At 39.7% G+C, this 14,819-nt stretch overlaps 1 protein-coding gene across 1 annotated transcript in view; it reads right to left on the bottom strand.

The window, feature by feature from the left end:
- Nucleotides 1–2,825: 2,825 nt before the first annotated feature.
- Nucleotides 2,826–14,819, bottom strand: part of LOC133763849 (large ribosomal subunit protein uL23-like) — a 52,516-nt gene continuing 40,522 nt past the window's right edge. The window contains exons 2-3 of the mRNA XM_062197574.1: nucleotides 7,617–7,728; nucleotides 2,826–3,330 (exon numbers count right to left, since the gene is read on the bottom strand). Of these exons, the coding sequence (XP_062053558.1) occupies nucleotides 2,863–3,330; nucleotides 7,617–7,728 (580 nt within the window). The 3' untranslated portion in view covers nucleotides 2,826–2,862. The remainder of the gene's footprint in view (nucleotides 3,331–7,616; nucleotides 7,729–14,819) is intronic.

Genomic DNA, 14,819 nt, shown 5'->3' with positions numbered 1-14,819 from the left:
GTCATTTGCAGTTGAAAGAAACAGAATGTCTCTCTTTGGATTCTGTTTGGGCCTTTCTTTTCTTTATAGCCATAGAAAACTCCACTTTTTTTTTTTTTTTTTTAAGAATTCCCTCTAGGCACAACCTCACCTTAACACTTATTTCTTGTAAAAATATTATTGGCTTTATTCTGACAGTCATCACAGTTTCATACAAAATACAAAAAAAAAAAAAAAAACCATATTTCTTGCAGGGAAATTACCAGTTTACCAATTTTCAATCATCTCCCCTGTAATTTACTCTCTCATTCAGGGAACAAGTTATTTACTCATGCACTGAAAGCTTATCCTATGTGATGTATGATAATGGGCATTTAAATAGAGGATCTAAACAAAATGCCTGTTCACAAGAAGCTTCCAGTCTTCTGCAAAAGTAGACTGATCCAAAATAATTCTGAGGGAATGGAAGTGCATAAAATATGAACAGGAGCAGAGGAGAAAGGACGTGCTGACTACCAGAGTTATCGGAACAGGCTCCCCTGCAGAGATGGCATGTGCACTGAGGCCCTCTAGCACACAAGGAGCAGGAGGATGTTCCAGGGCAAGAGAGCAACAGTTATGGAAAGAGGAATGTGAAGCAAAATGACGCAGTCATTAGACTGAACAAAGTGTCACTATCTAGAGTACTGAATATCATGCAGTGAGAAGACAAAAGGAGATGAGGCAGAAAGAAGTTTTAAGAAATGTTTATTTAGGGGCCTGCGTTGTTGTGTAGCAGGTAGAACTGCTGCATGCAACACTGACATCGCATTTCAGCACCGGTTCATGTCCCACTTCTGATCCAGCTCGCTGCTAATGGCAGGAGAAAGCAGCAGAAGATGGTTTGGGCCCCTGCAAGCCATGTGGGAGACCCAGATGAAGCTCCTGGCTCCTGGCCTCAGCCCAGCTCAACCCTGGCCATTGTGGCCATCTGGGACATGAATCAGAGGATGGAAGATCTCTATCTCTGTCTTTCCCTGTCTCTGTGACTCTGCATTTCAAATAAAAATAAAATAATAAAATAAATCTTTTGAAAAAAAGAAATGTTAATTTTATTTTGCAGGTGACTGGGATGATGAGAAACATTGCCTCTCTTCCTTCTCTGGTATTTGTTAAAGCATAAGGGGCTTGAGGCAGTTATAAGATTTTCCTGCATTCAGGTTCAATTTATATAGCTAAAGGATCCAAATTTGTTTACAAAACTGCAATATTTTAGGGATAAATGGCTTAATGGAGTCTCTCATACATTCATGACCAAGACTCATGACTGTAGTATTTCCTAATAGAAAATCATTAATTCCACTGACACTAGACCATTAATCATAATATACCCTTTTGTTAAAGTCTGATATTCTTGAACACGTAATTTATAGGTCAAGTCTTACAGATGCTTGGTTGAGAATAACTGATACATAGCTGAGAGATGTATTGGCTTTCTCTGTAGCTCACTAATGAGCTTAATATGATGTCTTGACATACGTCATAATTCAAATGTATTTTAACCCTGGCCGACTCTCGTAAACAAATAGTCACATAGTGGCTGACTTAGCTTTTATTTTGTTGCGTACCTCTCACCTGAACTGAGTAATCCATAAATGGTCACAACCTGTGATTCACTGTCAGACATTTTTGGAGGCTGCAGTCTGAGATCAAGTGTAAAGTTGACTCCTTTAGAGACAGGCAAGGAAGACTCTGCTCTGTGCCTCTCCCCTAGCTTCTCATGGTTGTCTGTAAGTCTCTGGCATTCTTTGGCTTGTAAAACCTTACTCCGTCTCTACCTTCATCTTCCCATGGTGTTTGTTCTCTCTTCTAAGTGTGTGTGGATTAGGGCCTATCCTATGATGTAAAGACCCTGTCTATAAATAAGATCATCCTTTGAGGTACTAAGGGTTAGGAATTCAACGGATGCATTTGAGGGAGAGATAATTCATCCTATAACAAATATGTTTAGAGAATCTCAGATATTTTCTCAAAATGGTTGGCGTATGTGACGGTTTCACAGTTGGAACCAGATGACAGAATAGCTTTGTAAACAAGGCAGAGTAAATGTTACTGACTGATGTCAAACTCTAGTGATGTGGGATAGGGACATATTTTTAAAATAATTCTGATTCTCAATATGTGCTAAGTGCTTACCCTGGCCTTAATAAAATATTAAATCATTTATAAGCTAAATACTCATGATAGCCTATGAAGTAGACAAACTGCAGTTTACAGATGAAGTAATGGAGTTAAGTAGAGATTTAGTAGCTACCAAAGCAATTAAGGTAGTAAGACACAGGTTCAAGATTTAAATCTAACCTTATTCCAGGAAGCAATTCTATTACTTTTTATCTTATATTGCCCCTAAATATACATGTTTACTTTTTAGTCTACATTTTTAAAGTGATGTGCTCCAACATTTCAGTTTTCAGGTTTAAATAGTTTTAAAGCAGAGGAATTGCTTAGTCTAGTGTGAATACTTTATTTATATTATTGTTATAAATAAAGCAAAGAATGTAAATGAAAAGTAGGAAAAGGGAGCTCAATATATTTGAGGTCAGAACAATAGATCTTAGCACAGTGTTTTATAGAACAATAGATCTTAGCACAGTGTTTTATAGAAACAGAATTGGATAGAAGGAATGACCCAGTTGACATAGAATATGCCAGTTGACTTCTCACTTGACATTTAAAAGCCTGGAAATCCAATCAGTGCAGAATAAATGCAAGAATTCTCATCTAATTAGAATGTACTGAGAAGAATCTCCTCCAAGTTTCTTTTTGTTGTTGTTGTTGGTTTTTTTTTTTTTTTTTTTTTTGGGTGGAAAAACATATATTTAGAATTAGCCAGCTGGACTCAGTTCAGATGATCCCAATTTTGTTGGCAACGTCCAGAGCATCATAGTCAGGAGCCAGCCACACATATGCCTTCTTCTCTCCGTCAGGTCTGATCAGGGTGTTGACTTTGGCCACATCAATGTCATAGAGTTTCTTCACAGCTTGTTTGACCTGGTGCTTGTTGGCCTTGACATCCACAATGAACACCAGGGTATTGTTGTCTTCTATCTTCTTCATGGCCGACTCCATGGTCAGGGGGAACTTGATGATGGCATAGTGGTCAAGCTTGTTTCTCCTGGGGGCGCTCTTCCGAGGGTATTTGGGCTGCCGTCGGAGGCGTAGTGTCTTGGGCCGCCGGAAGGTGGGGGATGTGCGGATCTTCTTCTTGTGGCTATGGACGCCTTTCAGCACTGCCTTCTTGGCCTTTAAGGCCTTTGCTTTGGCTTCGACTTTAGGAGGGGCAGGATGGCACCGAAGGCAAAGAAGGAAGCTCTTTTTTTGGTTTTTAAGAGTGCATTGCTGGCCAGCGCCGCTGCTCAATAGGCTAATCCTCTGACTGTGTGCCAGCACACCAGGTTCTAGTCCCGGTTGGGGCGCTGGATTCTGTCCCGGTTGCTCCTCTTCCAGTCCAGCTCTCTGCTGTGGCCCAGGAGTGCAGTGGAGGATGGCCCAAGTGCTTGGGCCCTGCACCTGCATGGGAGACCAGCAGAAGCACCTGGCTCCTGGCTTCGGATCAGCGCGGTGCGCAGGCCACAGTGGCCATTGGAGGGTGAACCAACGGCAAAAAGGAAGACCTTTCTCTCTGTCTCTCTCTCTCTCTCACTGTCCACTCTGCCTGTCAAGAAAAAGAAAAAGAAAAAAAGAGTGCATTGCCATAAGAGGTAGCATAATTGCTAAACAATTACTAAATGAATTTTAAGGAATATTTTTGTAATATATCAATATACCAAAACACTAGGTGAAAGGTTGTGACTATGAAGACAAAATTTTCAGTTCAGCCCCAGCCTGACTTATGAGTCATTTAAGTACTAACAAAATCAGTAGTATTAAATACACACATAATAGTTTATGAAGTTCTCTAAGTATTCACTTTCCAAAGTCTCCTCTTTCAGTGCTACTAACATGATCTGGAAAGAGAAACAAGCTTCACAAGGGTGCTTGAAAAAGTTCAAGGGCAATACATATTATGAAAAACACTATGCCTGATTTTCAAAAATTTTTGCACCAACATAAACTTACCTTTATTGTCATTTTCCACAAATTTTTGAACTCCCCTTGTAATGAGAAACAAAAATGTCATGGAAAATATATGTAACTTTTTTACAAAAACATCTTCTCTATTTAAGAGGTACAGAGGCAGACAGAGACAGAGAGAATTTGGTTCTATTCCCAAACGCCCACATTAGGGCTGGCACAGACTCTATTCAGGCCTCCCAAGTGTGTGGTATGAACCCAACTACTTGAGCCTTCACCACTACCTCTCACGGTGTGCGGTAGCTATAAGCTGGAATCAATCAGGAATGGATGTCCTACTCGAACCCAGGCACTCCAAAATGGGATGTGGCAGTCTCAAGCAACATCTTGTCTTATCCAATGCACCAAATGTCCACCCCAATTTATCTTCTAATTCCACTTTCCCATGAGCTCTTTGAAGCCTTTTCATTATGTAAAATGTAATGTGATAATACAACTCTAATAGTGTAAACCTTCAATGGTTGACAAATGAGGAGTTGGGGAAAAAAAAAATTTCCTACCATCTCCATTGTTCCCAAATCCTCATTAAAAGAAGACACAATAAACAAGAAAAACAAAACAAAGCAGAAAAATCCTTTGCTTGCCTTTGCTTGTTTTTCACCAACTTCCCCGTTCTACCTCTGAGTTGGTTTCCTGAACAGTACTTCAACCTCCTCCCTGCCTCTCCCCTCAGGGGTGAGCATCTGCACCAGTCTCCTTGGGACCCATAAGTAAATATCTGCAAAGCAGGTTGAAAGGTTGTTACTAAACCTATTCCAGCCTTATTGATGGGCAGGAAAAACAGAGTAATACAAAAATGTGTCCTCCCACCTCATATTTCCCTTTTCTGCTGCTTTTGTGTAGGGAGAAAAACAGGCATTTTTGTTATTTTCCCCAGTCTCCACAGATTCAGTGAAGCTCCTGCCTTTGATACTTCTTTTGTCCTACGGGTGGGGTGGCCTCATTTTCTAGAGATAAGCCCTGACCCGTAACCCTCAGATTAATACCACCTCTTGTGTACATGTCACTAATTATAACCCTACTCTAAGAGGCGAGCTACAACAGTTCAATTTGTAAGCAGGCAGTGACCTACAATCCCCCCATCTTTCCTACGTATGAAGCCCTTAAGGGACATTTCCCCCAAACAACGCACCACCTGACTTTCAGAAGCAGCATCTCAGCAAAAAGCTTGGCCCTAATTTCACAGTGAGCACTCTCCTCTTCCCTAACCCTGTCAACCTTCACTCTGACTAGCATCCAGATTAATAGTTATTTAACTGCTGAACAATTATGACAGGTGATTAATTAATCTCAAGGAGCAGCCACTTGTGCAGCTATTAATCAGCCCATCAGTAGACAGAAGAGGAGGGAAAGCAATCTGTATTTGTTACAAAATGGGCTAGGCAGGCATTACTCAGGCAATAAGAAAAGGTCATTGTGGAGCTGAAAGCCCAACGAGCAGGTTTCCTGAGATTGATGAGAGAGAATTATTTTCTGTATATGTTATGAGAAAAAAAAGTCTGTTCAACACAGTGTGCTGAAAGAAAATTCATGCATAGGGAATGGATTCCTCCAGATGTGCAAAGAACTTAAATCTTACACCAAGGTATAAACTTGTATTTCTGAGTCGCAATGCAAAGTGAGGTGGTAGGTGTTGCCTCATCCATTCTGAAACTATCATAAAGAATGCCGGTATATCATGGAAATTAAAAAGAGTATTCTTTTATGCTTAGTGACCTATGTAAGAAACTGGCAAGCTGCCTTCCATTTATCTTTTATTCTCTAAAATCTTACCTCAACCCACCCTTTTGCAACATTCAAATCTATCTTGCTCCTTTGTAATCTCCACCATTCTAACAATGCACCTCATTAGCACTGCTAAAACAACCTGGACAACCAAATTAATCTCTTCCCAACTAGTTTTTTATGCACTGTATTTCATTCTTGTTTTTTTTAATAAAGATTTATTTATTTGAAAGTCAGAGTTACACAGAGAGAGAAGTAGAGACAGAGAGAGAGAGAGAGACAGAGAGACAGAGACAGAGAGATAGAGGTCTTTCATCTGTCAGTTCACTTCCCTATTGACCCCAATGACCGGAGCTGTGACGATCCAAACCCAGGAGCCAGGAGCTTCTGCTGGGTCTGCCATGTGGGTGCAGGGGCCCAAGGACTTGGGCCATCTTCTACTGCTTTCCCAGGCCATAGCAGAGAGCTGGATAGGAAGTGGAACAGCCAGGACTCAAACTGGTGCTTATATGGAATGCTGGCACTGCAGGCAGTGGCTTTAGCCACTATGCCACCTAGCCGGCCCCGGTGTTTTGTTTTTTTATTTTGTCCTAAAATTCTTTCTCATGAAACTCTTAGATGAGATCCTATAGAAGTCCTTGTAATGGCCTAGAAGCCTCTTCCTCAACATAGCATTGTAGTGAATAGTATTTGTGTAAAATGAGAGTACTTCTCTTAGATCCTAATTTTATTTCTCACTGACTACATGATCTTGGACAAGTTCCGACATTGAGATATGGACTTCATCGATAAAAAAGTTATATTATCTGCCTCTCTTTCTCTTTCTTTATTTCTGTCTCATTGCCTCTCAAACAACCTTTAAAAGCTTTTTTTTTTTTTTTTAAGAGAACAGGCTTCTATCTTAGTAGTTCAAATGCCAGCACCATACATTAGAGTACCTCCTTTCAATTTCCAACTCCTTCTCCTGACTCCAGTCTCTTGCCAGTGCAGAACCTGGGAGTCACTGTTGATGCCTCAAGTAATTGGGTTCCTGTTACCAATATTGGGAGACCGGTATTGTACTACCACTTCCTGTCTCCAGCCCTGGCTTAGTCCTCTGCTGTTGTGTGTGTTTGGTAAGAAAACCAGCAGATGTGACTTTCTCTCTCTCTCTCTCTCTCACACACACACACACACAAATAATTTAAAGTTAAAAATTAAAATGCAAATAAAAATTTCTACCTCTTAAAGAGCATGAGAATTATAAAAGAGATCTTGTGTGTGTGTGTGTGTATATATATATATATATAAAGCCTAGAACAGTGTCGAGAATCCATCATATCATTGATAAGTGGTTTCTATTATTATCTCTGGTTTGTAACTAGCCCTAGTTTTCTAATACATGGAATGAATTCCTACTTTCACACCTCTGGTCTCCTGTGCTTGCACTTCTCTCGCCCAGTTGTCTCATGAACAGACTATTATCTTCAAGGTTCAGCTAGAGAACTTTTATCACCTTCTCCAAAACACCTTCCAGGGCTCTTTCCCTACCCTTGTGCAGATAAACCTCTCCACCACCTGCCTCTCTCTGGTGTCTCACTTCTCCCAGTCTCCTACAAGATTAGATGGCACTCAGTAGCTCTGCTCCTAGACTTTAAATTCCTTGTGGTGAGGCTTTTATTTTTCTATCTATACTTCCCAGCACAATGTATCCCATACAGCAGGAATTGAATCAATACTTTTGAATGAATGAGTGAAATGTCGCAGAAAAAAATGGCTTGGCAAATGGAGACTATGGAAATCTGATGACATAATCATACCTTCACAAACTGAAGATCAAGTAGGGGGGAGCTGATACACTGACTATCCCTGAAGCTCAAATGTGTTTTCACTCCCTGGGCATTGCGGTAATTGTTCCCTGGAGAGAGTAGTCTGCATTGGGATAATGAGCAAATTGAGGCAAATCCTTTGATTCACACTGTCTATTAAAATTACCATCATGTGGGGAAAGTAATTAACAAAAACTAAATAGATGAGGTTTCTTCCTTGTAAATTGTTAGATGATGCTGCTGATTTCCAGATTGCCTTTTATGAGACTCTTGTGGGGCACCAGGGAATACCCATGGTCTACAGCAGCAGTGTCTTACGATTTCCATTTAACCTAAGGAAAGTACAAAGCCTGCTTTCTGGAATTAGACTGCTAAAAAATCCGAGTCCCCTTTTCATGTCTCCCACTTCTTAGAAGCCCCTTCCTGGTTGACAGTAACACCTGCGTGATAATAGGCACTTGTATTCCTTATTTTCCATAATCGACATAATTTATTCAGCAAGCACTTGGGGTGTCACAGACACAAGCTTATGACTTCAGGTGGGCAATAAACATCAGGGGCAAATGAACTCCGTATAAAAAAAAGATGCTATTTCATGAGGTTCACTTTACCCCTCCCTGTGTGGATGGCCTTAACTATACCAGAATGGGTTTTTGCAAAGCACCTGAGGAGGTACTTAAACTTAATTATACTGTGGGCACCTTACTGGAGTGGTTAATCAGGTGCAAACTAGGGCAAACACCTTTGAGTTTCCTCCCTGGGGGAACACTCTGTACAAAGTCTCTCTACTATTTTGACTATACAAAATATTAAAAAATTTATGAAAAGTATGTGTCTTTCTTGTGAGTTGTGATAGTTCTACAGAGGTAGCCAAAATATTACTATGTTCCTCATATTAAGAATACGTTAGAGAGGATCTCATGTGAATCATGGTACCAATAATGAGAAAATGAATGAGAGAGAATAGATAGGAAGAGAATGAGACAGATTTATAAAATAAATAAAAGAAATTGCTCATCAGCATATTAGGAGGTCACCTAGTGCCTGGGAAGAAGGTTGATTTTGGTGTTTTCAGATGCAGCCTGAGTTTAGTTTCACTGCCTTTATAACCTTGGGTTAAGTAGGTTAAGTACTTACTTAGTCTCTCTGATCCTCAGTTATCCTTCTGTAAAATGAGTGTAAGAAAGCTTAGCCCTCAAGTACTGTCACAACCAAAAATGAGCTCATGGGAAACTTGCTACATGCAAACCCCCTGGGTATTGTTCCCACCACTGTTTGGCCAGAGCTGGGCGGATCCGAAGCCAGGAGCCAGGAGCTGCTTCCGGGTCTCACATGTGGGTGCAGGGGCCCAAGCACTTTGACCATCCTCCATTGCTTTCTCAGACCATAGGAGAGAGCTGGATTGGAAGAGGAGTAGCCAGGACACTAACTGGTGGCCTCATGGTATGCTGATACTGCAGGCAGAGGCCTAGCATACTATGCCACAGACCTGGCCTTGAAAATAGATCTTCTCAATCCTAAAATTATATAGGGGAAAACTAAGTTGCTTAACTTACATGTCAGTACTTTTTGCTCAATTGTATACTTAATGCATGCTTTTGACGCATGTATTAGAATACTGAGGTTTCTTATAAAGGAAAATGAAGTTAGTTCCCTTGATCATTTTTGTGACACTTTTCTTTTTTGTGCAGTTATACTTGGGATCATATACCATACTGATTTTCTCAGATTATATACTGTGATGTACAGCAGTTTATTTAGGAATATATATATATATATATGTACTGGTATGAACAGGAAGAATTTGAGGAGAGGAATTCTGTAGATCTAACTTTATGATTTCAAGTTCATAGTACTATTTAAAAAAAAGATTTATTTATTTATTTATTTACTTGAAAGACAGACTCAGAGAGAGGGAGAGACAGAGAGATCTTCCATCTGCTGGTTCACTCCTCAGATGGCAACAATGGCCAGGGCTGGGCCAGGCTGAAGCCAGGAACTTCTCTCCCATGGGCGCCAGGGCCATGAATACTTGGGCTGTCTTCCATTGCTTTTCCAGGCACAGTAGCAGAGAGCTGGGTCGAAAGTGGGGCACCTGGAATTCCAGCTGGTGTGTATATGGGATGCTGGCATCTTGGGTGGTAATTTAAACCACTGTGCCACAACGGCAGCCCCAAATTCATACCACTATTAAAGATAATTGTGCAGTAGTGTGGGTTGATTGTATTTCAACAAAGAAATTAGTAATCAGAGAAACATAAATCATTTGGTGGTGGTTTCTGTCCGAATCATGGAGCCAGTGAGTTTTCAACAACAGAGGGTGACTAAGCCTAGAGTAAGAATGAGTGCAATGTCAACTAGATGTCATGCATGCTGCTAAAGCCCCTTTGCTTTGTCTCTGACTCAGAACTCTTAAGACCTGGTTCATTTTTCAGTCCAATAGCTGTGCTCATCATGACTAGAGACCTAAACTCTGGATCATTTAGGTTATTATTTCCTGGTTGCATGCATTAACATCCACATGTGCTTGGACAGCGAACACTGGTGATGGGAAAGGGCTGTGTCTGTGAGTCTCTTCCCAACATCTGCACTTCAGCTAAAGTAAATTAGACCTCATGAGTGGAATCTGTTTTTCCGATTTGGTATTTAAAATGCATCATTTCCACTGAGGGCTAAGAAAGGGCAAGCTGCATTTTATTTTGTAAATTTGCCCAAGAAAACCATTATCACAGAGAAGTGTTTAAGCAACTAGTTCTTCCTCTGTTTTAAATGGAAGATCTTAGAAAAATTAGCTTCAGTCTATTTTTCTCCTAACATTCAAAGAAAATCTTCCCTGGTTAAAATTTGAAAAACAAATAGATGCATTAACAAAGAGAACAAATGCACAAAGCAGACATGCATTGGGGCTTTGCTTTAGTTTTATGCATGTCCTTCCTTTCGTCTTATGTACCGAGATAAGGCAAGTGAATTGTGTGGTTTGTAGAATGTTTTAGAATGTTTGAATTGAGTTATTGAACACTTACTGAGATAGAGGTAAACCTGGTCTCTTACCAGGTGTTCCTCTCGTGTGTAGTCCTGCTTCTGGCTCAGTCACTCCCTAAGGGATTCTGAGGACCCTTATTTACCTAAATCAGAGGTTATTTATCTTCTCTGGAATTTTTAAAGCTAATGACTTGGACTTTGTATGCATTAACTGGCAGTTTTAAAATAAAACATCTGCCCTGGCATCCAGAAATTTTCATGTAGTTTTCTCTTGTGTGTCCCTTCCCTTGGTCTCAAGAATATTCAAGTTCACACTGTCGGCCGGCGCCGTGGCTCAACAGGCTAATCCTCCGCCTTGCGGCGCCGGCACACCGGGTTCTAGTCCCGGTCGGGGCACCGATCCTGTCCCGGTTGCCCCTCTTCCAGGCCAGCTCTCTGCTGTGGCCAGGGAGTGCAGTGGAGGATGGCCCAAGTGTTTGGGCTCTGCACCCCAGGGGAGACCAGGATAAGCACCTGGCTCCTGCCATCGGATCAGCGCGGTGCGCCGGCCGCAGCGCGCTACTGCGGCGGCCATTGGAGGGTGAACCAACGGCACAAGGAAGACCTTTCTCTCTGTCTCTCTCTCACTGTCCACTCTGCCTGTCAAAAATAAAAATAAAAAATAAAAAATAAAAAAAGTTCACACTGTCCAAACCCTTGGGTCTGGACAGCAGGCAGCCTTAGAATTCTTTCTTCTCCCTCTATCAGATCGCCATGAAGCTTCTGAAAATCAATAAATAGTTAATATTTCTACCCTTAAAAAAAAGTAAACTTCAAGATATCGATTATCCAGGAATGAAATTGGATTTTTAAGTCATTGAGTATACTTGGGATAGGAGCCAGTCAAAGGAAGGGAACCAAGAAGCATTGAATATGTATTGAGGTCTTTAAAATATTCTTTTTTATTTAATAAATATAAATTTCCAAAGTACAGCTTATGGACTACAATGGCTCCCCCCCATAACTTCCTGATATTCTTCTTTAAAGATGGACAAACCATAAAAATTTAATAATTTAATAAATTTAATAAATAAAAATTTAAAAATTATGCATAATCTCACAACCTACAGCTAGTCGCTCTCAACATTTCCTGTGCAGTTTTACTTAGAATCAGATCATGTTACATATATGTATCTTTTAAAATGTTTAATGTGTAACTTTTCTGTCATAGATTTTAAAAGTGTGATTTTAATAGTTGTATAGAATTATATATGAAAATATCACAATTTCACAACCCCTAGTTGATTACTTATTAGTTACTGTGAAATAATATTTTTTAAAAAAGTTTCTTGCTACCACGTTTGCTTTCAATTCTTTGAGTACAGAGAGACCTCGTTCTGTCCCTTGATAAAATATTCTAAAGAATTTGCCTGTAACTTTGCCTTTATTTGTAGAAAAGATGGGTAAACGAAGACCCAGTGAGTCAGGCAACTTCCTTAGGCACTCGGCCAGTCAATGATGGGCAGAGATTTATACTCAGGGCTGTCTGATATTGGAAGCAATGTACTAAATGTCATGGTAAGCTATATCTTGTTAGAATAATATAGATCACAAATGGCTGCCTCTGCTCCTGATATAAGTTAAGGTGCTTCATGAAACATTTGAACAGAAGATAGGATAAATAGAAGATGATATAATTATCTGTGACCCCACTCTAAATCATGGTGCAAATGGTAATGCCAAAGGACAGGTTCATGTTGTTGAATCATGAACTCATGCAGTTAGCAACTAAGTTGAGGATTCAATACCTGAATATGGGAAAAACCTGTTTGTTTCACGATTGGCAGGTTTATCTGATTCTTGGCACCGAGATGATATGAACAGGTGTGAAGTAAACATTTCTAACTTCAATTTAAATTTCTAACATCAAACACTCAGAGATTCCCCTAGTGCCATGAAATTTCCCTGCTTTTCTTACACTGCCAGCCAGGTCCCCATGCTCTATGTATTGTAGATCAACCTCTAGAAACTATGATATCCAAGTACATAGCTGACTATGAAAAGGCAACAAGAAGTTCAGTTCTTAACATTTTTCATGGCCAGGATGATCTTGAGAAACTCATTGACCCTTCCTCAAAGCATTGTTTGTCAAAACAGGTGTTATGATGTGAAAATACCTGTAATGATTTCTATTAGTTACAGAGTCAGGGTACTGCTTGCATTATTACTGCTTATTACCCATATTATTATAACTGAAGAAAATGCCCAATTCTAGTCAGCACCAGTGAATATAAAAATACGCTTAGGGCCAATGCTGTGGCACAATTGGTGAAGCTGCTGCCTATGACCCTGGGATCCCATATAGTGCCAGCTTAAGTCCTGGCTGTACCACTTTCAATCCAGCTTCCTACTAATGTGCCTGAAAAAACAGCAGAAGATGACTCAAGTAGTTGGGACCCTGCCACCCACATAGGGCACCTGGATGGTGTTCCAGAGTCCTGGCTTTGGCTTGGCTCAGCTTTGGCTTTTGTGGCCATTACAGGAGTAAGCAAGAAGATGGACAATCTCTCCTCTCTCTCTCTCTCTCTCTCTCTCTCTCTCTGCCATTCAAATAATAATAAATAAATAAAATATTTTTAAAAAGAAAGATAAAAACGCTCTGAAGTCAATCCACTGGTTTGCAGGCACTCACAAATTCCTGAAGTCATTGCTAGTTGTCTTGAAAGGCATTTAACATAGACTTTCTCTAATCTTTGTAACATCTGCTACATAATTAAATAACATTCCTTTTGCTGATGGAAGATGTTGAGCATCAGAGAAGCTAAGTGAGTGGCTTATGAGTGACAAGGCTGGCATTCCAAGCACTATCTACTCTTCAAATGCTACATTCCTCTCTTCCATGGTGCCCAGTCCTGCTTTAATAATCAATCCTCACCTGACACATTTTCCTCATTGTGTTAGTCATCTCTGCTTACAATCTGTAGGTAGTAGCATAAAGAATGGTCCAATGGTTTAACTTGGAATGTGGTATCCTAAAAATCTGATTATATTTGGTTTAAGTAAAAAATAGACTTGAGTAAAGAAGTGTTCATGAAGAGAAAAAATGAACTCTGCATAAGAGGTTGCAGTAGGGGGTATAATATCTGCTTCATAGTTACACAGAAGTGATAGGGATTGCAACAACACCAAAGAAGGAGGCCCAGCAAGGGTGCAATATAATCTAGGTAAATCTTGCTAAAAAATATGTGTACTGTCAAAATATCATATGTTTCAAAAAACAAAACAAAACAAAATCATATGCATCCTGAAAGAATACTAAAAAGAATTCATTTTCTCATCATTATTTGAAAAAATGTTTTAAAAATTATGGCAATCCCAGAAGGTGTTATTTGGGAATGCTCCTGAAAGGTACAGGGACACTGCAGAATGGCTGTCTAGGGGTGGAGGTGTGCTCCAGACTTCATTAAATCCCAGCTTTATTACATAATGGTGGTTACCTTTACCGGGTCTTTTACTTCTGCCACAGTTTCTTCATAAGAAAACTACTAAAAATAGCAAGAGTTTCTGTGATATTGGTGAGATGGATGTGAATTGAGGTAGTTAAGTGGGTTAATACATGTAATACCTTTACATGTATTCTTTAGTTTCTTCATGTTTAAAATGAAGACCATTAGTGTGTTCCTGGAAGAACTGTTACAAGAGTTATATCACTATGAAGGCCTTAGGATAGTGTCCGACATATAGAGGGCAAAGGGAACTATACGTCTTTTGTTGTTGTTAGTATAGATTTGAAATTGGTTACATGATCTTGACTTTGAGCATGTTATTCAAATATTCAAATTATCTGGGCCTCAGTTCTCTAATTAGCAAATTAGGGCTGATACTTCTACTTCATTTGGATGTTTATGTTAAAACTATCAAGACTAACAGCTAAATTTTTAGCATCTATATTTGAATCCATGTTTCTTATGAAAAACTCATACCCTTGTTCTGGCAACACTTTGCAAAAACCTCTAAACCAATTAACCACATGCCACTAATTTTGTCTGGATATTTTGTAACATAGGCTCATTATATCCTATTTGTCTGGATGTTGTCCTTTACCAAAATTTCAAATTCAGTTGCTATAATTTTAGCTAATCCTATACTTATAAAAGTTATTATTTTTTTCTGGATGTGTTTATTTTATTCAATGTAGCACATTTGTTATGTTTTTTTTCCTTAAATGTTTTT

Source organism: Lepus europaeus, chromosome 7, assembly GCF_033115175.1.
Source record: "Lepus europaeus isolate LE1 chromosome 7, mLepTim1.pri, whole genome shotgun sequence".
Classification (NCBI taxonomy): Eukaryota; Metazoa; Chordata; class Mammalia; order Lagomorpha; family Leporidae; genus Lepus; species Lepus europaeus.
Note: the sequence above shows the minus strand (reverse complement) of the source record. Positions and strands in the feature narration are given on the sequence as shown.